Here is a 25219-nt window from a genome sequence, read left to right as displayed (position 1 = left end):
GCTGGTGCACATACATACAGTCTTCCTGGCTCTGTCCAGAGAGGAGCTGGAGGAGGTGAAACCTCAGTAGTAATGGGTACGCCTCGCACCCAGATCTCGTTTTCTAAATACTACTGATTCCACAGCTAGTGCAGGGGAAAAAACAAGCCTGGATCATCTGTGGTGCCCCAAAGAAAGAAAGTGCTTTGGCACTTTGGTGGGGTGGGGGATGAAAAGAGCTCCCAGTGATCAACGTTGGAATAACATGAGCAGCAAAATAAATAATAGTAATAGACTAACCCAAAGAATAAAATAAATATCCACGAGTCCATACTAATACAAATAAGGGCTATAAATATAACAATAAGTACAATAATATAACACAAATGATTCCTTACAGGAAGAATGAGGAAACAGAAAATCACCGCTAGAGCACAGTACTAACTGCTGCAGGCAAAATGCACAAACAGATGCTAAAATCAGTGAGAGGAAGTTTAAGCAGGAATAGGATATTTATTATTCACTAGCAGACAACCGCTTCAACCAAGTGATCCAGGTCACGTCACCAGTAACAGGACACATCAACATCACGTGCCCCTGACGTGATGCACGTAGACAGACACATCACCTTGTGCTGCCCTTCCCAGCAGTACGTAACCTCAGCCTAAGCAGGAGAAAACATCGGACAAGCCCATCTTGAGAGACATTCTAAAAAATAACTGACCAGTACTCTTTAAAGTGTCAAGGTTCTAAAAGACAGGGAGAGGGACAAGCTGCTGCAGAACGGTGGAGACTCAAGGAGGTAAGACAACTCAGTGCAAACTGGGGTCCTGTGTTTGATCCTGGAACAGAAAAGGGACAGCAGTGGAACAGTCGGTGAGATTCAGAGACTGCACTTCAGTTAATAACATTTCCACGATATTGCTTTCCTACTTTTTTTTTTTTTTTTTTTTTTTTGCTGTACACGGGCGTCTCACTGTTGTGGCCTCTCCCATTGCGGAGCACAGGCTCCGGACACGCAGGCTCAGCGGCCATGGCTCACGGGCCTAGCCGCTCCATGGCATGTGGGATCTTCCCGGACCGGGGCATGAACCCATGTCCCCTGCATCGGCAGGCGGACTCTCAACCACTGTGCCACCAGGGAAGCCCTTGCTTTCCTACTTTTGATAACTGTTCTATGGTTATGTAGTTTGTCCACATAAGGGAAGCTGGGTGAAGGATTTTTTTTTTTTTTTTTGGCCTTGTGGGATCTTAGTTCCCTGACCAGGGATCGAACCTGTGCCCCCTGCAATGGAAGTGTGGAGTCTTAACCACTGGACCGCCAGGGAAGTCCGTGCGTGAAGGATTTAAGAGAAGTCCAATACTTCTGTAACTCTTCTGCAAGTCTAAACTTATCTCAAAACAAAGAGTTGAGAGACAGACAGAACACCTTAAACAAATAGTGCAACGCATGCTTAGTGCAACAAGGTACTGACTGCAACTTACCTTGAAACACATTTAAAAAAGATGAACTGAAGGAAAGATAGAAGGATGGATAAATATGTGATAAAGCGAATACAGCAAAGTGCCATAGAATCGAGGTAGTGAGATGCGGATACGTGACTTCTTTCCACTTTTCTGTATGCTTGAAATTTTACATAATAATATGGAGAAAATATGGGAGCCTAGATGGTTTGGTTTATCAAGACAAATACTAAGAACTAAAGGGAAGGAAAGACCTTTGGAAGTGAACAGATACCCATTAGACTGTAAATACAGGAGGGTAGGATTTCTATCTTAATTTCTCCTCGAAATTTCCCAGCTAGGGCTGGATCTAGGGCTGGGCCAGAATCTGACTTAGATCTACCCTTTGGAGAATGCAAATTGCTGTGAAACTTTTAAATAAAAGGTTCTTTTTATTTTAATTTAAAACAAAGATTTGGCTTTCTAGTAAAACCTCCTAACTTTGTATCACATTCATTACATGTACCTTCACCATAAATCAATTTTTTCAAAATAATGAATTTTTAAAAAGGTTTACATCTCTATCCTCAACACAATTTAGACAGATGATCACAGCAAGAATCTCTTTACAGAACATGACTATCCTTGGACTAATCAGCTTTCTCGGATCCTTGTACATCTGAGCTGATGACAGCAACACCACACTCAGGTCCCACTGACGCTGGGCAACCTCAGGCTCCCTAACCATCTGCATCGCCCAGCCGAGGTCTCTGCTTGCACTGGGCCTTCTAAGATCACTGTGCAAGGGGACAGTGGGGACAGTGAAGACCCTCCCAACTGCCTGTATCCATGTACCTGCTTAGGCTACAAACACCAACTCATATCTTATCTACAAAGATTCACCTGTCATGACCCAGACCACAGAATTCAACTGCCAATAATACTAACAAAAGAGCATTTGATTAGTCCATTTATAATAAGATCTCTGGTCTAAAACATTTTCCTGCAACTGACATACAAGCATGATGAAAAACAGAAAAAAACCCACACCTTTTATAAAATACTTAACTGGAAAAGCCAACAAATTATCCAATTTAAGTATAGTAGAACAAGAGGCAGCACTTTTCAAGTTTTCAGGAATGAAGCCATTGAAATTTTCAACCTGAAAATCACAGGCTGTGTTGTGTGACTTCGGCCAGGACAGAAGAGACAATCAGGGGAGAAAAGCACCTCCAGCAGAGCTCAGAACTGCTCTCTTAACTGGCATGGAGAACCACAGTGGTTTTTAATGACCTAGAATCATTTGGTTGTTCTTAGTTTTGTAAGTGGTTTCCTTCCCTAGTGACTGTTTAAGATAAAAGGTTACACTATCAACAAATTCTCAGATACAAATTCACCCAAGTGTATTTCCCTCTCTCTTGTATTTGCAGTTTCAACTAAGCCCAGTTAAGGCACCAGAACAGACAGAAGTGGAGAATGTGGCCGGCACTTGCAGGCAGACTGCACACACAATGTGCCCAATGGTGTTATCATATGACCATTACCAGTAATAAAAAGAAGAGCGCCAAAAAGAGGTTTAACTCGGCAGAGCCTCAGAGACACCTAACACGTTTTGTCTGCGTCTTCAATAACCTTGGCCCGCAGACCTTCCACACCCACTTTCCACCTATAAAGCCAGGCTAAGAGCAAAACTAAATGGTAATCTCTGCCCAGTTTCCCAAACTTGTCCCTTCCTAAGAATCACTTGGGGTGCTTGTGAAAATGAAGTTTCCAAGCTCCCTTCCTGGAGAGTCCATGTCAGCAGATCTGAGACGAGGCCCCAGATTCCACATTTTACCAAGTGACTCAGGTAAATCTTATCAACAGGTAAGTTTGAGAAACACCACTGGTGCTGGCAAGGTTTCCCCAGTAAACCTTGTGCTGCTGTGGGCCAATCAAGATGAGTGGGGAAGGTAGCCTTGAAAGGGGAGAAGCCCCCTTCGGACGCAGTAACAGAGTGAGTACAGACAGGAGAGAGAGGCCCTGGGCACAGCACCCCTCACAGGCCAGGCAGGAGGACTGAGCACAGGAGACGGAGGAGGAGATGCAGAGTGGGCGTGAAGGACACTAGAAAGAACATCCAGGGGTGGGCGGGCTCAACACGGCCAGATGCTGCCCACAGCCACTGACACCGTGGACCACAGCAGCTCGGGTGGACAGGAGAGGGTACAAAGCTGACCACAGGGGTAAGAGAGCCTTGGGAGAGGGAGCCAAGGCCCTGAGCTAGATGTTCACGATGACCCCGACTTACACAAGGAAACAGCATCCAAGAGGTCAGCAGCAGGACCCGTGACCACACACACAATCCCCGGATCCATCTGGGGGCCAGGGTGGGAACTCAGCACAGATGTAAAGGGAGACTTTAAACCATCCACACTTGTTCCCTTAGCAGGAGGACCTTCCGAGGGGAGAAGAGAGCTCAGGCCACAGCTAACACAGGAACCAGAAGCTGAAGCCGGGATGGAAGGCAAGTCTGCAGGGGCAGTGGCAACAGCACTGTCCTGGGCTCCACCATCCCCCTTGTACGCGAACTGCCCACTGAACCCCATGCCTGGCAGCCCCCCGGAGCCCACAGAGCCAGTCCTCTGCTTCTCTCTCCCCCACACCCATCCAAACTGCACAGTCGCAGCCCCAGAGCCTGACTCCCACACCAGGAGCGCAGGAGGGGCCCAGCCTGCCCAGCCAGGAGGGGCCTGGGCTCCGGAAGGTGTCACACCTGCCGGGCGTCTCCACACCCACCCCAACCAAGTGTGCCTTTCCCAGCACCTGGTCCAATGCCCAAAACCGTTTTTCCAAAGCACTTCAGCACCACACGTAGGGAGGCAGTGGGGGAGAAGGACCCCTGACCTCGAAAGGCAGAAGCCTTGGGCTCGGGTGCTGGGGCCGCCATAAAGAGCTGCGTGGAAATGGCACTCGCTGAACCCCAGCTATCAGAGGCTTTTCTTTCACAAGTGATGCAGAGCACAAAGACCAAAGGAATGGGCTCTGGAGCCAGGCTGTCCGGGTCTACTGTTCCTTAACTTAAATGTCAACCTGTGTTTATGAGTTATTTAACTGTTTGAAGCCTCATTTTTCGCATCTATAAAATGGGGATAACTATACACGCCCCACGAAGAACTGTAAAAACAGGGCCTGGCAACAGTGTGGACTCCCTGTCACCCTCGTGACACTATGAAGTCATCTTCCAAGATGCATCTATTAACAAACAGTCTCCTCATCTGTAATTAAGACGTGTTATTAGTAAACCTGTGATAAAGATGTGTATCAGACTGGTAGAAATAATGTCAAGAATAAAAGAAAAACAAGTTAGTTAGCCCCAAAAGTCAGATGAATAAAAAAATTAACAACAAAAGTGAAATACTGCACACAAGATGTACCTTGAACAGGAATTTCCCCGTAGTTTGGTCTCTTATCTGACAGGGCTGTCAGGGGTTTAGATGTAGAGATTGGTCCACTTATGGAATGTCTCTGAAATCATAAGACAAACAGTGTCCATATTAGGTTAAATCAGAGCTGGGTTTCACAGAGTAAATGTTGCAGAGAGTAAATATTTAGTTACGAATTTGCATAATTCCTTCCACACTATTACAGTAAGACTGAAAAAAACACACACACACTCCCAGAGGCATATAATGTGATCAGTATACTATTTTAAAATGAACACAGAAAGATCCTACATGCCCCTCACTCGCCAATCAGCAAAATCCGGATGTGCTCCTTTAGTACTTGGATTGGCCATTCATGCCCCAGTACCAAATGGATCTCACTCTGTCACCTCCTCACTAAGTTTCCAACACTGCTGCCAGGCACAACCTGGCACCTTAACTCAGCACCAGCTTGGTCACCGGCCTCCTCCCCTCCGGTCTCATACATACACGTACCTACCAAATACTTGAACCCTCTCGGCTCTCCTGAGCCACCTCCCGCCACCTCTGTGTGATGCCCCAACACCACCAACTACTCACTCCTGCCCACAAGGACACGCTGTTCACCAGCTCTGGGCTTGTTCTCATGCTTCTTTCCTCAGCTCTCGCAGCCCTTTTTTATCCAGCTGAATTCTGACTACTCATTCCATAGTCCCAGCAGCAACGTGTGAGAGGGCCAGCCTCCCCACACCCTCACCAACACTTGATACTGGCAGTCTTCATTTTAGCCATCCAGAAGGTGCGTACTGAGATATCATAATGGATTTAACTTGCATTTCCCTGATGACTACGATGTTGAGCAACTTCTCATGTGTTTATTGGCCATTTGTGTATCTTCTCTTGGGAAGGGACTTTTCAACTCTTTTGTCCGTTATTTATTGGGTTGTCTTGAACCAAGATGACAAACGAGTCTTCTCTGAATACAAGATTTTGACAGATAAATAAATTGCAAATATATTCTCCCCAGTCTTGTCTGTCATGTTCTTAATATCTTTCAGAGAAGTTTTAAATTTTGATGCCCAAGCTATTAATTTTCTTTTATAGTTCATTTTTTTGTGTGTCCTAAGTAAATTTTTGCCTTGTCGAAGGTCACGAAGACTTTCTCTAATGTTTTCATGTAGAAGTTCTGTAGTTTTAGCTTTTACATTTAAGTCTATAGTCAATTTCAATTTTTATGATGAATGCCATGAGGTAAAGGTATTTTTTTTCTTTTTTTTTCCATATGGATATCTAGTTTTTCTGGAATCCTGTTGAAAAGATTATCCCTCTCCCACTGAATTACCCTGGCACCTTTGTTGAAAATCAGCTGACCTATTTCTGGATTCTCTACCTATTCTACTGATCTAAACTTATGTCAGAACCACACTGTCTTGATTACTCTACGTGCTAACATCAAGTAGTGGAAGTCCTCCAAATTTGTTCCTTTTTTCCCCCCCAGATGCTTTGGACATTCAGAGTTTTATAAATTTCCACATAAATTTTAAATTATACTATCAATTTCTACAAAACAGCATGCTGGGATTCTAAGTTGGATGAGTTGAATCTACAGCTCGATGTGAGGGAGAATTGCAAGATCCTAACAAGACTGAGTCTTCCAACGCATGAACATGATGTATCTTCCCATTTATTACGCCTTTAACTTCTCTCAGCATTATTTTATAGTTTTCACTACAAGGTCTTGCACAATATTTTATTCAATGTATCGCTAAGTATTTCAATTTCCAATTGTTCGCTGGAGTGACTGAATCTAGGAGATAGCAAGAGGAGTCCTCAGACAGAAGTGAGTTTTCTCACCATCTTATCTTGTAAGGGACAGCTCATCACTTTTGCCACATTCTGTTCATGAGAAGCAAGTCACGAAGCCCAGCCAACCCTCAGAAGGAGCAGATGACACAAGAGCACAGCCGCAGGAGGCATGGATCACTGGTAAGCAGTTCAGAGACTGCCTATCCCGTTACTAATGGATCTCCTTGGACCTTCTGAGGTTGTTTTTAAGGTCATTTAGGGCAGATCTAGAATAGTGTTTACTCTAGGGCTATTTAGTTCCACTTCACAGAGTGGTCACTGAGGTCTCTAATGAATGCTCCAAGTATTCAAAGAGGTTTTTCCACGGTGGCCAGTAGGAACTCAAATGATCCCTGCTCTGTGTAAACTATGGGAAGCATCTGTCTGCCAGATTCCCGGTAACTGATCTTTGCTGCAAAATCGTTCTTGCTCAGCCTTGCGGGGTTCGACCCATGTCTACACATGTGCAGACTGGCACTCAGCAAGGACTCAAAGGGAGGCCTATGCAGAGCTCTAGACCTTTTCTGCGTGGCTCTCTCCTCCCAGGCACCCTGCCCCCAAATCCCAGCCCTTGTTCTCCCTGTACATTGATCTGTGTCTCCTCGGATCCAGCTGGCATTCCCTTCCCTGCTCCATGTGGGTTCATCCTCCCTGCTCACCATCTGGAAAAGCGTGGGCCACAGTAAGGCTCAGCTTTCTTAACTTTTCTCCAAAGATTTCAGTCCTGCACCACCTGTCCTACCACGTATGAATGTAACTGCTTCCTACATTTTGTCCAGCCTTATAGCAGTCTGTGGTGGCAGAATAATCCAGCCCTTGACTCCCTCATAGCCAGAAGTGGAATTCCCACTCAGGGAGTTTTGAAAAACTAACAATCCTAATCTTAGGCCCCATTCCCCAGGGATTCTTGTTCACTGGGATGAAGCCTGGGAATCTACGTGTTTAAAAATTCCACATGACTTTTGTGCACAATTAGGTTTGAGAAGCACTGTGCTAACTAATCAAGTACTAAAAAGCTACTGAATGTGGCTTATAATTACTAGTTTTTTTTCCAAGTTAGAGAGATGACATTTTTTACCTCTTATCTTTACAAAAGTTTACAGAGTGACGCCATGAACATTAAATTTCAACTGACAAACACTATTTAGAGAAACTTCACCTTATATCTTGCACCTTCATCTGCTTTCATTTATATCTTCAACTTTTTTTTAAATGTTATTTTTGATTCTGTTTTTCTTTCTTTTATTAAATATTTATTTATTTATTTGGTTGTGCCGGGTCTTAGTTGCGGCAGGCAGGCTCCTTAGTTGCAACATGTATGTGGTATCTAGTTCTCTGACCAGGGATTGAACCCGGGCCCCCTGCACTGGGAGCGTGGAGCCTTATCCACTGCACCACCGGGGAAGTCCCTGTTTTTTTAAATTAATTAATTAATTAATTAATTAGGCTGCGTTGGGTCTTCATTGCTGTGTGTGGGCTTTCTCTAGCTGCGTCGAGCAGGGGCTACTCTTCGTTGCAGTGCATGGGCTTCTCACTGTGGTGGCTTCTCTTGTTGAGGAGTATGGGCTCTAGGTAAGTGGGCTTCAGTACTTGTGGCACATGGGCTCAGTAGTTGTGGCTCACGCGCTTAGGTGCTCCATGGCATGTAGGATCTTCCCAGACCAGGCATCGAAGCTGTGTCCCCTGCATTGGCAGGCGGATTCTAACCACTGCGCCAGCAGGGAAGTCCCTCTTCATGTCTTTAGAAAGTTTGATTAATCGAGTATATAAAAAGCTCATTATAGACAGAATATGGAATTCCCTTTGCCTTCCTTTCAAATTAAGAGTATAACATCTTCTACATAAACATAAATGCAAAGCCACAACTTGCAACATTACAAATGCAGAGGGAGAGCACTTCTACCCTAAACTTTACAAAGGAAAAGGTTAAAAAGTTCACTCACAAAATACACAGCCAGTAGTTAACACCTACAAAAGTCTCTGCTCAGACAAAATGTTCTCAAACCCAATCTTTTAGGGAAGAGGTGCAGCCAAGGCTACCCTAGATCACAGGGGACTGGGTTTTAGGCTACTCTCACCTACGTGGAGAAACTCCACCTCAGCTACTGTCCCCAAAGTGGCTCACAGCAAGGGCATAGTGAGAGGGCCTCCTGAGCTCGACAGTCATGCCACCTGCCCTGCTTCTGGTCTGCACTCCCACAGTGGCAAGAAGGGCACCTGAGACACTTGTTCATGATGAGTCAGCAATGCCCCTGGGCCAGCCTGCTACAAAGCGGCCCGGAAAGAGCCACACTGCTCTGGATTCACGCCTGTGCAGACCCCTCCCACTCTGACTCTGAATCTGGGCTGGCCTACAACTTGCTCAGACCAAAATAATGGGATGGAAGTGACACAGTCCAGGTCCCCAGCCAGGTCTTAAAGGGCTTTGCTAACTCCTGCTTCTAGTCTCTTGGAGCCTGAGACACCAGGCCATGAAGGAGCCTGAGAGAAAGACCACGTGGAGAGGGCGGCCCAGCCACCCTGCTGAGCCCAAGCCCAGCCCACTCTCCAGCTGAGTGGAGCTGCAGGGGTGAGCCCAGGCAAAGCCAGAGAAATAAGAAAAATAGTAAAATTGCTGTTTTAAGCCACTAAGTTTTGGGTGATCTGCAGTGCAGCAGGGGATGAGACATGCCAACTATACAGCTGACCCTTAAGCAACACGGGTTTGAACTGTGCAGGTCAACCTACATGTGTGTTTTTTCAATAGTAAATACTCCAGGTACTACACAACTCGCAGCTGGGAATCCGCAGACGTGGAAGTGCAGACACGGAGGGCTGACCATACATTATAAGTGGATTTCTACCTACGCAGAGGGTCAGTGCCCCTAACCCCCCGTTGTTCGAGGGTTGACTGTATATTCTACTTAGAAAGTTATCTTAGTGTAGGGGTTAAAAACATGGTGTCTGAAGTCATGCCACCCAGGCTCAAATCCCAGCTCGAACACTTCATTGTATGACCCTCAGCAAGCTGCTTAGCCATTCTGGGCCTCAGTTTCCAGATATGAAAACTAGGGATAAGAATAATACCTAATAGCCAACAGAGGTGTCATGAGGATTAAATGAGTTAACATTATAAAGCATTGGGAACAGTGTAGAACATATAATAAGTGTTCACTAGTTGTTAGCTATCACTATTATTAGAGGATTTCAGAAGAATAACATACTTGACATTAACATAATTTATCTTAACTAGGGAATTTCACAGCAACCTAGGAAAACAATTGCAACTGTATCCCTCAAGAGGCAGCCATTTGCCCCCCGCGCCATAGTGTAGGTGACTTTGAAAAGGACAAGCTTTCAGAAGCTGGGACCCCCAGAGCCTCCATGGTCACAGGCACTTACCTGCATGGGGGAGACGGCTGCCGCAGGGGGTGTTTTCATGGGACTTGGACTCAGAGGCGTTCGAGGAATTGCAGCTGTAGCAGGGCTGGGGACTAGAAAAACAACACACACACAAGTAAATAATGAACACAACAAGGTGCAGTGCAAGCTTTCATAACTGCTCTCTCCTTAAGGGTTCATCCCATGAACCAGCGCTCGCGGCTCCCCTGGGAACGGGAGACACCTCACCTCCTCAACACTCACGGCTGCACGGAGCAGCCGTCCTGCCGTCAGGCGGACTGTCTGTTCCTGAGACTACTTGTGTTTATTTCCAACCCTGACTATGCCAGTCATTTCACTTTTGTTATTTAATTACGCGGTTAAGTGTTCCATAAACCAAGGAAATCAAAGTACAAAAGCTCCAGGATGAGTGTTTCTGCAACTGCATCAGATGAGAAGCCTGGCGTGCAGTTCGCGGCATATTAAATGAAGGAACGCCGGGCTCTGCTCATCTTCCCTCACCTCCTCCTAAGGAGCTCATCACTTCCCTCCACACGGATTTTCACACGTACTTCATTTAGTGCAATTAAATGTGTGTAACTGTCTGCTCACATGTCAGTCTCCCTCTCTAGACTGAACTGTTCAAAAGTAGGATCCTGGGAATTCCCTGGCGGTCCAGTGGTTAGGACTCAGCACCTTCGCTGCTGGGGCCCGGATTCGATCCCTGGTTAGGGAACTAAGACCCCGCAAGCCGCACGGCGCAGCCAGAAAAAAAAAATTAAATTAAAAAATAAAGAGGAGGCCACTGAATGAGCAGTGGATGGTGCACCCCTAGTGATGGAGAGCAGAGCAGGTGTGGGTACGGGAGGCCAGACCAAGAGGCCTCGCTAATGGGTCAATGTCAAGGTGAGGAAGGAGGATTGAAGGAAGAAGGAAGATTCCGAGATTTCTGGCTTACGTGACTGGGTGGAATGGTGCTGCCATTCACATGGGGAAAGATGGAAGTTAAGGGACAAGATCTGGTTTCGGATGTGAGAAGATGTCTGGGAGACACGTGGGTGTCAGTGTTAAGTAGCATCTGAATACACTGGGCCTGAGGAGTTCAGAGCAAGGGAGAGGGCTGAAGTCCCACATCTGGAAGTTCTCAGGCACGGAGAAGACACACATGCATGGGGTAAGGCCCAAGTCTGACTCCGAGATCTCTGAGGCTGAACAGATCCCAAATCTCCTGTTAAAATCCACCTTGCAGGAAGACTAACTCACTAACATCATATGAAATGTGATGAGACTCAGAGTAAGATGGTAAAGAACATCAACTAGAACAGAGAACATGTGGTACATGAACACGACCGCCCGCTAGGGCACGATGGATGTTACCTTGAGACGCACTGTCGAACGACTTGATGAGGGTCTTCACCGTAGGGGTCGGCTCGGAGGAAGTCGAGGACCTTCTACTCAGCCCCATCCCCTGCCTCAGGGCTGCCAAGTCTCTCTCAACAGCATTCATGTAGTTATACACCCGGCCACGCTCCTCCTCTTGCCTGAAAACAGTACTGAAATCAGGGCATTTTTGTATACATACTAGAAAATACACATTTCCCCTTCCCAACTGAGAAGTATTAAAAAGTATCAGTTAAAAACAAGAAAATAGTATCAGTTGAGCTGAGTAAATTACCTGGTCTAATATTCTTATTTGCTTGGTGAATTCCAGGAAATAATACTAAAATTTTTATATCAGGTTATCCTAACTAGGTTAAGTAACCATTAGTTTCCATTTTCATTTGTGTAAGTGTAAGGTGAGAACATCAGTAACCAATTAGCAGTAAAATGGGAGGTGGGCTCAGAACTAGGGACTGTAAGGTTCTGTGCAGTGGAGAAGGCCCTTCCCAGGACAGTGAGTCTGGGAATTCACAGCACATGCAGACAACTGATACCTGCTCTATCTAACATGCCATGCATAGGCGTGGAAATACAAAGAAATGAAATCAAATCCCATACTCTTAAATTATTTTTTAAAAATGGTATAGTCACCAAATAGAATTTCTACAAAGGGGGAGGGGGGGAAAGCCTGGACGCGTATTGGTAACATGAATCTCCTACATGTTCAGTGTGAGTCAACTAAAAAAATCAATTCCACTTCATTTCTGGAAAGCTCTCATTCACTGAGCAAACACTGAAGTTTACATCTGGAAAGAGATTTCAGCTGCAGAGTTTGCATGTGTTATATAACTACAAGCCAGTTCATACTGTACAAAAATTAAGCCAGTCCGTAGGAAAATTTGTCTTTGGTGGCCATTTGGCTCTTATGACAGAGTTTTTTTGCCAAAATGCCTCATGCTTGGAAGTTTTAATAAAGAATGTACAATAGCCATTATCCAACTTTTTGGTCTTAGAGCCCTTTTCCACTCTTAAAAACTATTGAGGACCCCAAAGAGCTTTTGTTTATGTGGGTTACAGAGATTGACATTTACCATATTAAATATTTTAAATATTTAACTCATCTAAAAATAAACTCAGGGCTTATTAACATAATTAACATATTTTTATGAAAAACAACTATGTTTTCCAAATCAAAAAAATTAATAAGAAGAATAGCAATGTTTTTATTTTTTTAAAAAAAATTTATTTACTTATTTGGCTGCACCAGGTCTTAGTTGCGGCATGTGGGATCTTCCTGGACCAAGGATCAAACCCGTGTCTCCTGCATCGGCAGGTGGACTCCTAACCACCGCGTCACCAAGGAAGTCCAGGGAAGAATATTTTAATGATATTAAAACATAACTATGGCTATTCTTCTTTGATAAACACTAAAACACAATAAGTGGTAGTAACTTATAAGTTAGTTAAAATGTGGAACCTGAAACCATATGAATGAATGAAATTTTCCTACTCTGTCCATCTTGCACTTTTAACGCATATGGATTCTTTACCCACCCAGGACTGGCTGACATCATGCCCTGGTCATACGGAAAATACTGGTTCACAGAGTTACATGGATTTTCCAAGTGTCGGTGCCTGTCATTAAACAATCTACTCTTTAGGGCTTCCCTGGTGGCGCAGTGGTTGAGAGTCTGCCTGCCGATGCAGGGGACACGGGTTCGTGCCCTGGTCCGGGAAGATCCCACATGCCGCGGAGCGGCTGGGCCCGTGAGCCATGGCCGCTGAGCCTGCGCGTCCGGAGCCTGTGCTCCGCAACGGGAGAGGCCACAACAGTGAGAGGCCCGCGTACCGCAAAACAAACAAACAATTTATTCTTTACAAGTCTCTTGTTAATATCACTAGGGATCTCATCAGGAAACTCTTTATGGGAAGCTGCTGAGCTTGCAATGGCAGATACAAGTTTTCCAAAATCCTAACATTCACTTAAAAGCCCATGTTTTATCATTGGTACCAAACACTGTTAGTTGCTTTCCTTGAAGTGACAGGCTCCCTTAATCATTTTCAAGAAATATCCACCAAACACTAAAGTCTGAATACCAATAGCTTGTGTCAGTCATTCTTAAGTAAAAATCCTCACTCCATGAAAAATGAAAACAGCACAAACTGCAGTGACAGGCAGTGCTCTCTTCCAGACTGCTGCACACCTGGGCACACAGCAGCAGATGCAGCAGCAGCTCCTTACGCGACTTCCCACCCATCTCATAGGACCTTAAAAAGAATACAGTGGCGGGGGCTTCCCTGGTGGCACAGTGGTTAAGAATCCGCCTGCCAAGGCAGGGCACACGGGTTCGAGCCCTGGTCCGGGAAGATCCCACATGCCGCGGAGCAACGAAGCCCGTGCGCCACAACTACTGAGCCTGCACTCTAGAGCCCACGTGCCACAACTACTGAAGCCCGCACGCCTACAGCCCGTGCTCTGCAACAAGAGAAGCCACTGCAATGAGAAGCCTGCGCACTGCAGCAAAGAGTAGCCCCTGCTCGCCGCAACCAGAGGAAAGCCCGCGCGCAGCAACAAAGACCCAACACAGCCAAAAAAAAAAAAAAAAAAAAAAAAAGAATACAATAGGGGACTTCCCTGGCAGTCCAGTGGTTAAGATTTCACCTTCCAATGCAGGGGGTGAGGGTTCAATCCCTGGTCAGGGAGCTAAGATCCCATATGCCTCACGGCCAAAAAACCAAAACATAAAACAGAAGCAATATTGTAACAAATTTGATAAAGACTTTCAAAAAACAAATGGTCCACATCAAAAAGAAATATTAAAAAAAAGAGAATATACTCAAGGACCAAGACAGAGTGATATTACTAATTTACTGCTACACCAAGGACATCTGTAAGTGAAACCGGCATTTTGAAAATGAGAGTGGCTGGTGGGGAAGAGCACAATGACCACGAGTACAATTTGGTGCCAAGGCCTTGATCCATCAACAACTGCTGTCCACCATCTGTGCAAAAAGTCAACACAGTGAAGAGGGCAAACAGCACGTCAGCATTATTATGAAAACAGTTTGACCTCGAAGAGCCCCTGAAAGGGCCCTGGGGACCCCTGGGTCTGTAGACCTCACTCTGAGAACTGCTGCTCTACACAATGCTACTTCTCTTAGGGGCACATCCTTTAAGTATGTGTCTCAAACACTGACAGGCTCTCGGGAGCCAGTGGAACAAGTCTCTCAGAGTAGAATTTCAGTCACTTGGGCTACCTTTCGAATGGAGCATTTCTATTCATTCAGTGGTACAAAGGAGGAAGGGTAATGTACTAGTGGAGAATTAATAACCTTCCAACTCATTCCTCCGTGTTCTGCTTATTAAAGAAGCCAAAGAAAAATGGTTTAACAATACTTCCCACTGGGCATCCACTAGACCTAGGCAACAATAAAATAAGACAGCTTTTCCAAGTTGGCCTGTTAAATATTTTTCTAAATTTTTTACCTAGGGCTGCTTAAGAATTGTTCAAAGTAATGAATAATCAAATTCTTCACAATAACCTCAAACTCTACTGATACTTAATAAAAATCTCAAAAACCACTCTCCCCCGCTCACAGATAGAATCTCACTAGGAACTCAGAGCACATCATCTAAGACTTTTTACGGGTTTCCAAAGAGCTCTATGTTAAATGGGAAAATACCTGTGTGTATTAAGCATAAGACAACTCCTCAAGCAAGCGGTAGAGAGAAATCAGCCTGCATCCTTCACCCGGGTCTCTAAAATACCTGCTAATGGACACTGGCCGTGGCCCTGAGCGCCATCCAGGGGTGTCTCACTTCAGCCCTACAACAACTCTGTGACACAAGCAGGACTGTGTCCACTGCAGAGACAAGCAAACTGAGGGCCTGAGCGAGCCCTCACACCCAGCAGAGGCAGAGCTGCACGGGGCCGAGTCTGTCTGCCTCCAGGGTCCACGCCCTCCGTGAGGAGTACAACCCAAAGAAGAGCAACGGGCTGGGACAGGGGACAGAGGACTGGCGGGAACCACAATGGACCACATGCCAGCGGCCACTCCAACCCCTCCAGAGTTGTTGACTACGGACACTGACAACAGCTCTGAAAGGCCACAGAGTCCACACTACTTTACAGGGGTCACAGAGTGAGGCCAGAAAAGGTGAGTAACTTCCACTGGACCCAAACTCAATCACACCAGTGTCAAGCCTATGTTCTTTCCATAAAACCACATCACAGAACCATGACTCAAGTGCTCTCTATTGAAACGTAAGTACAGAGCTGGTTTGTCAAAACATACTTGCGTGACTTTATTTCCTCCAATTCTTTTGTGAGTTTCTCATTTTTTTCTTGAGCCTCATGTAATCGGCGCTTCAGATCACCAATCTCCTCTTGGGCTTCAGATTTAATGTCATTTGCGATGACCACCGCTGTCTGGAGATCAGCCTGAAACTGCCGCCATTCTGCTGATTCTTCCTACATTAAAAAACTAAACTTTTATTTCCAAAAGAGAGCAGTAAAGACTTATTTTAAAGCAATAAAATGTGTTTATGATTAGATTGCTGTAATGCACTATCTCAAATGATGACTAATTTCTTTTAAATCCCAGAGAATTGCTATTACCTATTTCTAACAGAAAACGTAATTATTTTTGGTGAATGTGTTCTTAGTGAGGAAAAGAGTTTCCAGCTGATCTGCCTACTGAGGCATCAGGCACTCAGGGTGCTCAGTATTAACAATGATAATGTCAAGCCTCCCTTCCTCATGGCAGGTATCAAAGTTAGTCTTACGAAAATAAACACAGCATCCAAAATGTACCTCTGAAAAGCTCTAGAAGGTAGATAAATGGTGTGTGAACCACAGTGAAAGATTTTACAGGGAAAAACTATAAATATCCTGACACCAAAAACTAACAGGAAAAAAAATCAAAAGTAAAGGAAAAGGAAGAGGAAGCCAGAAGAAAAACACTGAATTTAATCTAGGCAGACAAAAAATCACACAAAGAGAGGAGCTGAGGACCTGTACAGCCTGCTGCTTCCCGCAGCCTCCGTGGCCGGGCGTGCTCCTCAGGGCAGCCCCTCTCCCAGAGTTACAGCTGCTGACTGGGCCCAGTGCCCACCACCCCAAGGCAGCCTGAGCAACTGAGGCACAACCCAAACTACGAGTCCAGCTTCCCTGACCCTCTGTATCAGAGCAGAGCATTGCTGTCGTCGGCAAGCTGACCAAATCCACAGAAGACAGAAAACTCACAAGAAAAGCAGTTTAGTTTGGGACGCTTCATAATCCAGAGCTAATAAACTTTCTTTCCAAAATATAACACTTGCTTCCTAAATCCCTTTTTCTAAAGTTACCACTCATCAATTACTAGTACAATCTTGCAACCAGAATCTAGCACCAGTCCCACTCTGAAGTGACAGCAGTAGCTTTCTGCCCAAAGCCCAGTGGGCTCAGTATTGTAACAGTATCTGAAGCTTCAGACAAAGGAGTGGGGTCAACGACACCAAAGTGCTCAACTTTCAGAAAACTGTGCTTTCTAATGAGATAGTATGTGAAGATTTATCCTACCCGAAGTCGCCTGTGGAGTGTCTTGATTTCTCTTTCCATGTCATGTTTTTGGTCCTGGAGTTTTTTAACTGTATCTGAAAAGACCACAAAAGTTTAAATATTTATTCTTACAACTGTGTTCGAAAGGAATAATATAAAGGGAGGAGGTACTTAAATATGACATTCAGAACGTCATCCTGCCCAAAGACTTCTTATTTTTAATACAAAACTTTAAAAGGAAAAAGGAATGTCCAATCCAAGTATAAACCAGTATTACTTTGTAAGGAAAATATCAAATTTAAATCACAACTTCTGGATGACTTCCTTCCTCAGCCTCTTAATTCTGAAACAAAAAGTTAAGTAAAATCAATTGTTAGAAACACACACACATTGTTGGCTCATAACCAATCAAAACAACACTGACTGCAATTAAAATGAGAGATTTTAATCAAAAGGGTTATTAATCTAAAGTATTTTTGCAAGCATCACTTACTTTACATGCTGGAATAAATTCCAGAAAAGTGGTGAATTAGTAAGATGTTTACAAACTTAATTATTTTGTAACTTGGGGGAGGTGCTATTTAATTCTATGCAAAGTCTTTCACAAAATAAAGGATTAAGTAAATCAATTTCTCAAATTATTTCTAGCATAATATGAATTTCCTTCCAACAATGTCATGCACTGTGAACATCTGATGAGCACCACTACTATGCAAAGGCCGATCTAGACAGAGTGGGGCTGCAAAGATGAAGACACAGCCAAGGCCAGTCCCCTGGGATCCAGAAATGTACAAGGAAGTCCCCTTCTATTTGGAGGTTCTGCTCAAAAACCCCTGCGTCAGGGGAAATGCCTGGGGAGGGCGCCATGCTGGTGCTGCTGCCCAGCGCCTCCCCACGGCTGGTCACTCCGACAGCTCAGGAACCCATCACTGTCTCTCTGGTTAAGCACCAGAGCAGGCACTTACACCTGGTGACAAACACTCTGACTTCACCGACGCCCCCCTGCAGCAGAGCCCTGTCCTTTCTGTGTTCCGACTCTGCCTTACACAGCCTTGTTGCTGCCACTGCCAACAGGGGTGCGTTTCTTCACACAGAGGCTGAGCACACCTCAGAGCCAGGAGCCACATGCCGAGGTTGCAGCCCCAGCACAGGTAGGCCTGTAGAGTAGAGCAAGTGTATAAGTACACAAGCTAATGGAAGCAGAAGAGAAAGCAATCCTAAGGTCATTACCTAGCATCAAGTGTTTCAATATTCCATTGCCAGAACTTAACTGTTTATTGTCAGGGATGTCAAACCATGGACACTGGTGTTTCTGAGTAAACATTCCCCCTACTCCTTACACGTAGCAGAGGGAACCCAGGCACCGCCAACACCTGTGTGCAACAACATGTACCCAAAACACCTCTTAGGCTGTTAGCTTCCAATCAAGACCCTGAAGTATGAGCAGGCTGATGCTTTTTCTGAGACTGCTCCACGTCTTCCTTCTCCGAATTCCACGAGGAACCTGCTCTGCTGAAACCTCTGAAACCTTAATTCAATGTTGATACATTTGTGTTCTGACATTTTTAAAAGGCATGAATTCACTTCAGTAACAATATAAAGTCTAGAATATTTATAACAATTATATGTGTAATGATTACTATAAATACATAATAATGATGTTTTCTAAAGCTGAATAAAAAAATAAATGAGGGGCTTCCTTGGCGGTGCAGTGGTTAAGAATCCGCCTGCCAATGCTGGGGACACAGGTTCGATCCCTGGTCCAGGAAGATCCCACATGCGCGGAGCAACTAAGCCCGTGTGCCACAACTACTGAGCCTGCGCTCTAGAGCCCATGACTCACAGCTACTGAGCCCGAGTGCTGCAACTACGGGAGCCTGCGAGCCTAGAGCCCGTGCTCCGCAACAAGAGAGGCCACCACGATGAGAAGCCTGAGCACTGCAATGAAGAGTAGCCTCTGCTCGCTGCAACTTGAGAGCTCGCGTGCAGCAACGAAGACCCAAAAGCAGCCAAAAATAAAATAAATAATAAATAAAATTAAAAAATAAATAAATGAGAACTTCCCTGGTGGCACAGTGGTTAAGAATTCGCCTGCCAATGCAGGGGACACGGGTTTGAGCCCTGGTCCAGGAAGATCCCACATGCCACGGAGCAACTAAGCCCCTGTGCCACAACTACTGAGCCTGCGCTCTAGAGCCCACGAGCCACAACTACTGAGTCCGCGTGCTGCAGCTACTGAAACCCATGCGCCTAGAGCCCGTGTTCCGCAACAAGAGAAGCCATCGCAATGAGAAGCCCGCACACCACGATGAAGAGTAGCCCCCACTCACTGCAGCTAGAGAAAGCCCGCACGCAACAACCAAGACCCAATGCAGCCAAAAATAAAATAATAATACATAAATTTTAAAAAGATTAAAAAAAATTTTTAATTAAAAAATGAGATAAAACATGGGTGGAAAAAAAATGGCCATTTTTGGTAGCTAGTAGTCAATTTCCTCCCATTCATCACCCCAAAATTATTCCAAAAAGTTAGGGCCTATGAAATAAAAAGTTAATTAATTACTTTTACTCAGTAATTCAACAAACTGCTCATAAGTACCTACTTTGTATCAGACTTTTTTACAAGGTGCATGAGATATAAGGGAAAGGAAGAAAGGTACAGTTCCTACCCTTTTAGAGACAGAAAAGAGGATGTTTTCACATGCAAAGGATTAAACTTTAAAAGTCTGTCTCGGGCTTCCCTGGTGGCGCAGTGGTTGAGTCCGCCTGCCGATGCAGGGGACACGGGTTCGTGCCCCGGTCCAGGAAGATCCCACATGCCTCGGAGCAGCTGGGCCCGTGAGCTATGGCTGCTGAGCCTGCGCGTCCGGAGCCTGTGCTCCGCAACGGGAGAGGCCACAACAGTGAGAGGCCCATGTACCGCAAAAAAAAAAAAAAAAGTCTGTCTCTATACAAGCTGCTTCAGACCTCATTTAACCTGGAAACTTAATGGGCAAACGGGCCACCCAATTTGGCTGAGGGCAAAGTGGACAAGCAGGTGAGTGAGTGAGTCCAATACCCTGACCTGAACCTCCAGAGGAAAGGATGACTCTGGAATCAGCAGGGAACTTGGCTCCGTATGACCTACATGTAGATGAAATCAGGGTCTTGGTGATATTACCAGACATAGACAAGGAATAAGGACAGAAGCTAAAATATTTCTAGTGTGGAAAACACTAGGGGTTACACCTTTCATTTACACTATATTTATGTACAAAAAATATTTTATAATTAAAACAAGCAAACAAAAAAAATGTGTAATTTCTCCTCTGCTGCAAATCCTTTGTCTTTTCTTTTGGTCACAAAGGATCTATCTAGGTAACTTACATGAGACAGATGACAGCAAATCTTGCTGCAGCCCACTTTAACATCTGGTGCCTTGATTCCCAGGTGACACTTTAAGCCACGTGGCCATCTTAGACTGATCATAAAATCTCAAATTTCATTCATTTATTTTGTTCTTATCCTTTTCTCACCAACCTCTACATTCACGGCCACAGAATTCACATGATCACTACTCTTAAAGGACATTCTTTTACCCTCAGCACTACGTTATTTATTGTTGGCATGTCTTCTTTTAAACAGAAGGGAAGCTGGCAGCCAGTGGACATATTCAGACCGAATAAAGTGCACTTCAAGTGTCTCCAGGGAATTTGATTTAAACTTTACAAAAGCATTAAAAGTGACAACAAGCTTTTCCTCCCTGGAAACAAAGACGTCTATGCTCCAGTTCTCGCTGTGAAGAGGCTTATTAGCAAACGGCCGCCTCTCCCAGTGACCAGTCACACAGGGCAGCTTAGCCTGCAACTCTGGGGCCTCTAAACGCAGTTTCCTTCCTCAAAGCTTTAAGTGTGAGAGACACTGCCATCTATTGTCTTCAACTCAAATGTAACATTAAATTCTATCAAAGAACAGAAGAACTACTATGATCTCATTTTTAAAATTATAACTCAATTTTACAATGTTATCTTTATTCTAGAAATCAGGTAAATTCCTATTCTCATTGTTATTAGTCCAACTTTGCTCTGAACAATTCTGGGCACTGCCCTGCCCATTTAATAATGGGGTTCATAATCTTTTTCACCACCGAGACCTATCATCACCAACAAAACCAGATCCATCAACCAGGCCTCCATGCTGGTTCCAGTTACAGGTCAATCACTCTTGAGGGTGTCACTGGGCAGCTACCACGGCACAGGATCTACCTACGATCCTTGGGGTGTAAAGTAATGAAAGTTCCACCAACCTTTCCTGCCCTCTGAGTCCCAGAAAACCCTTAGGGTACAGATACCCGAGTACTCAAGTCAGACTCCTGCATCTGGTCAAGAACCTCCAACTGCCATCAGGTGCAATTTTTAGAGGAAGGGAAAGGACCAGAGGAACCTATCAGTTAAAGCTCCACACCTCAGGGGCAGGGGAACAGGGCAGGTGGTGTATCCAACTACCAGACCACAGCTTTACTCCCAAACCAGAACTCCTGATGCAGGAAGAGGACACACATGAGTTTCAAATAAACCATTTACTATTTTTATTTGTCTTTTTTCTTTTTTTAAAATGTTTTGGCCGCACCACGTGGCATGCGGGATCTTAGTTCCCCGAACAGGGATCAAACCTGTGCCCCCTGCAGTGGAAGCAGAGTCTTAACCACTGGACTGCCAGGGAAGTCTCTGTCTCTGTTTTTTAATTTTTATTTTACTCATTTTTATCCCCCTCCAAAAAAGTAAATATAACTTTTACCCCTTGATTCTAAAAGTAATGCACGCTCACAGTAACAAGTCTGGAAAACAGAAAATGGTGACAAAAATAAGATTACCTAGCATTTACATTTGGCATATATCTTTCCAGATTCCATATATGTGTGTATTATTTTTAAAGAAAAATGAAATTATACTATTTATACTGCTTCACAAGCCCTTCCATTAAGCAGTAGATACTGGACACCTTTATCAATAAATACAGACCTACAGCACCATTTTGATGGCCATGATAGATGGCCATCGATTGGTTGGCCATCAATGTCTATCAATTGGATATATCATGATTTGTCTCAGCAACCTCCTATTAATGAACAGCCAGAAGGGTTCCAATTTTTGTTATAAACACTATAAGTGTCTTTACAGTTTTTCAGATGTTACTTGAAGACACATTTCTAGAAGTAGAAGAAGTGAAGGACCATTTGAAACTATCAACAGGATCCAAGTCAATCCATTAGAAGGTTCTAGCTCAAGAATACAGAATTTTTTTTTGAGAAGTCACCACGTTAGAGCATTTATGGTACAGAATACACTGAAATCGGTATTTCTTAGGGAACACCATTATGCCTGGCTACAATTTCAGTGTAATGTTGTATTTAAAACTTTTATGGTTTTAATTACAGAAGTAATATACTCAGCTCATCCTCTATGCGACTTGCCTTATTTTGTGCACACATTTCTCCGTGCCTTGTTTATTTTGGCTGATGAAAGAGCAGCCACAGTAGGGATGTGCTAGGCACATGGGTTATTAACTAGATCTCGACTTCTGAAAATACAGGTAGCTTCCAAGTTTCTGTGGTAACCAGCAACTCTGCAGCAAGCATCCACATCTATGTATACATTTGCAAACTTGTAAGAATGTTTCTGAAGAGCAGGTTTCTGGAAGTGGATTGCTAAATTACTGTTGTACTTGAAAAATTATGATCAATACTCCAAAAAAGCTGCAGTATATGAGAGGACCCTTCCTCCTCTCTTACACCTTAGCAATCTTTTCAATTTTTCACACCTGCATCTTGTTTTGAGTTTCTTTGCTTTTTTAAAAGTCAAGCATCTTTTTGTGTCTTTTTCTGACTTATCCATTCATACACTTGATTTAGCTAATGGGTTATTCTAGTCTTATTGATGTACAGAATCTCTTTACATATTTGACATGCATTATAAATATTTCTCTCAATGTCATTTATTTCTGCAACTTTGCTGAATTGAAAATTTCAATTATACATAGTCAAATATGAGACTTTTTTCCATTAAGCCTTCCAAGTATTCTACCTTCCAGGCTTTTCTCATCACAGAATTACACAGCTTTCCTCTATTTCCTTCTGCTCCTTCTCTAATCTCAAGCTACCCTTGTTCACCACTGTCGCTAATGTTCCATGTATCAGGATGTCAGGCCCTAGCCCCAATCTTGGGAACTACAGAGGGCAGGAAAAGGGCAGGACTTAACTGCAAGCATGCACAGAGCATTACTATGCAGACACTAAGTGGTTGATAAGGTCGCAACTGAGCCAGACCTGAGGTCTCGCTGGTGTCACTACTCGTAATACTAGTCAGCTTTGGTTTGCTGGGCAAGTTATTACCTTTATTTTTGGGGATTCAGCTGAGCTGCTTCTTTATGCTGTTTCTCCCTTAAGCTCTTCTAAGGTGTTAAGTGTCTAATAAGTCCTGGCTGGTCTTTCTTACTTGTAAAGAATGATTAGATCAGTGACTCCTGCATGCTTCTCAACAGAACAAACGGCTAAAGGCTCTGCTGATGACACGAGCCTGCAGGGTGGGTGGGGCCCTCTGGATGTACAAGATGGAACGGGCGGCTTCTGCTGAGGCAACAGGTGTATGTGTGTGTGTATCAGTTTCACTGCAGGGCCAAGTTGCCTTTCCCTCTAGGTGGTCTTCTCTTTAAGACAACAGGGCAGGCTGCAGTTACTTCTGGCACAGTGTGAAGGTCGTGCTGGGAGTCCCTGGCACCATACTCCCACCTTACTTAGAGGTGAGCGCAGCAGCAGCCTGGGGGCAAACACCAGAGACAGCCCTGACAGAGGAGGGGGCGGTACAGTGTAGCAATCCCTTACACTGTGGCCTGAGACCGCTGCTGGCCCCAGGGCCCTATGATCCCTGATGTGGAGGTTTCAGTGCCCTCATCCCCAGGGCTCTGCTGGGAACATTATTACTCAGAGCTTTAGTGTTCTCCTAAACTGCAGAATGTTCTATTCTGATTGATTTCTCCACAGCCAATTCCATCAGCTTTATATAAAGTGTTCCAGAAATTACCCCAAATTGCTGACCTACTGATAGGACCCTTCCCCTGTTTTCTATCTTTGCTCAAGCTCATTGTAATTTTTATATCTCTCCTGCCATGTCACTTGGACTTTGGAAGGGAAAGGAAGTATGTATGATCTCAGGCCATCATCTTGAACTGGAAGTCTTAACAGTAGTTACTGAGTGACTTTTTATATCAAATCTTTCCAGCTCAGATGCTGTTGAGAAGTACCGCAGGCCAGGTCTACGCAGCACAGCACTGATGTTCTCTGGGAGGCCGCCTGGACTCCCAACTACATGATACACCTGTGATACTGTCCCACAGATACCACTGATACTCTACTCATTTTTTCCAATCTTTTTTCTCTCTGGATAATGTCTACTGATTGGTTTTCAAGTTCACTGGCTCTTCTGTATCTCTAATTTGTTGTTTAAATGACTCTGTAACTTGTTATATTAGCTGTTTAATTTTCTAGTTCCAGAATACCTACTAGGTTCTTTTTTTTTACAGTTTTTATTTCTCTGTGGAGATTTGCTATTTGTTTGTCATGATGAGCATATTTTCCTCTACACCCTGAGTACAGTTACAGTAGCTGTTTTAAAATCCTGTCCATTAATACCAAAGTCAGAATCGCTTTGGGGTAAATGAGGAGTGACTGCCAATGGGTGCAGGATTTCTTTTGGGGGTGATAAAAAAGTTCTAAAATTGACTATGGTGATGGTTTCATCCACAGAAGAATATCTCAATTTCCCAATTAATAGCATTCCCTGTCATCGAGTCCCTTATACCAAGTGCTGACTTAGCATCAATCCCAAATGCTAGAATTCTCTAGGAAGAAAATTAACTCCTATCAGACTATGGAGATGTAACAACAAATTATAATGCATGAAACTTGTTTGGATCCCAGTCCCTATAAAAAACTATAAAGGACATTTTGGGGACAGCTGGGAGAATCTTCACATGGGGTATTAGATGATGCTAAGAAATTACGACTAATTTTACTAGATGTGATAACGGCATTGTGGTTTCGAGGAGGATGTTTAGAAGGTGCATGCTGAAATATTTAGAAGTTAAGTATCAAGAAGTCCACAGCTTACTGCCAACTGATTCAGTTAAACACACACATACAGAAGGCAAACACTGCAAAATGCTACCCACTGTCACATCCAGGCAGGAGGTGCTAACTACCACACTACTCTCACAGTATTTCTATACATTTCA

General features: G+C 44.3%; 1 protein-coding gene across 2 annotated transcripts in view; it reads right to left on the bottom strand.

The window, feature by feature from the left end:
* SPECC1L (sperm antigen with calponin homology and coiled-coil domains 1 like) overlaps window positions 1-25219 on the bottom strand; it is a 122420-nt gene that overhangs the window by 47928 nt on the left and 49273 nt on the right. For both annotated transcript variants that reach the window (XM_082667862.1, XM_082667863.1), the window contains exons 6-10: window positions 16973-17046; window positions 15708-15883; window positions 11409-11572; window positions 10053-10144; window positions 4839-4929 (exon numbers count right to left, since the gene is read on the bottom strand). In XM_082667862.1, coding sequence (XP_082523988.1) covers window positions 4839-4929; window positions 10053-10144; window positions 11409-11572; window positions 15708-15883; window positions 16973-17046 — 597 coding nt within the window. The remainder of the gene's footprint in view (window positions 1-4838; window positions 4930-10052; window positions 10145-11408; window positions 11573-15707; window positions 15884-16972; window positions 17047-25219) is intronic.

This window comes from Grampus griseus (assembly GCF_964374135.1).
Source record: "Grampus griseus genome assembly, chromosome: 12".
Lineage (NCBI taxonomy): Eukaryota > Metazoa > Chordata > Mammalia > Artiodactyla > Delphinidae > Grampus > Grampus griseus.
The sequence above is the reverse complement of the archived record's forward strand: the minus strand, read 5'-3'. Positions and strand labels throughout refer to the sequence as shown.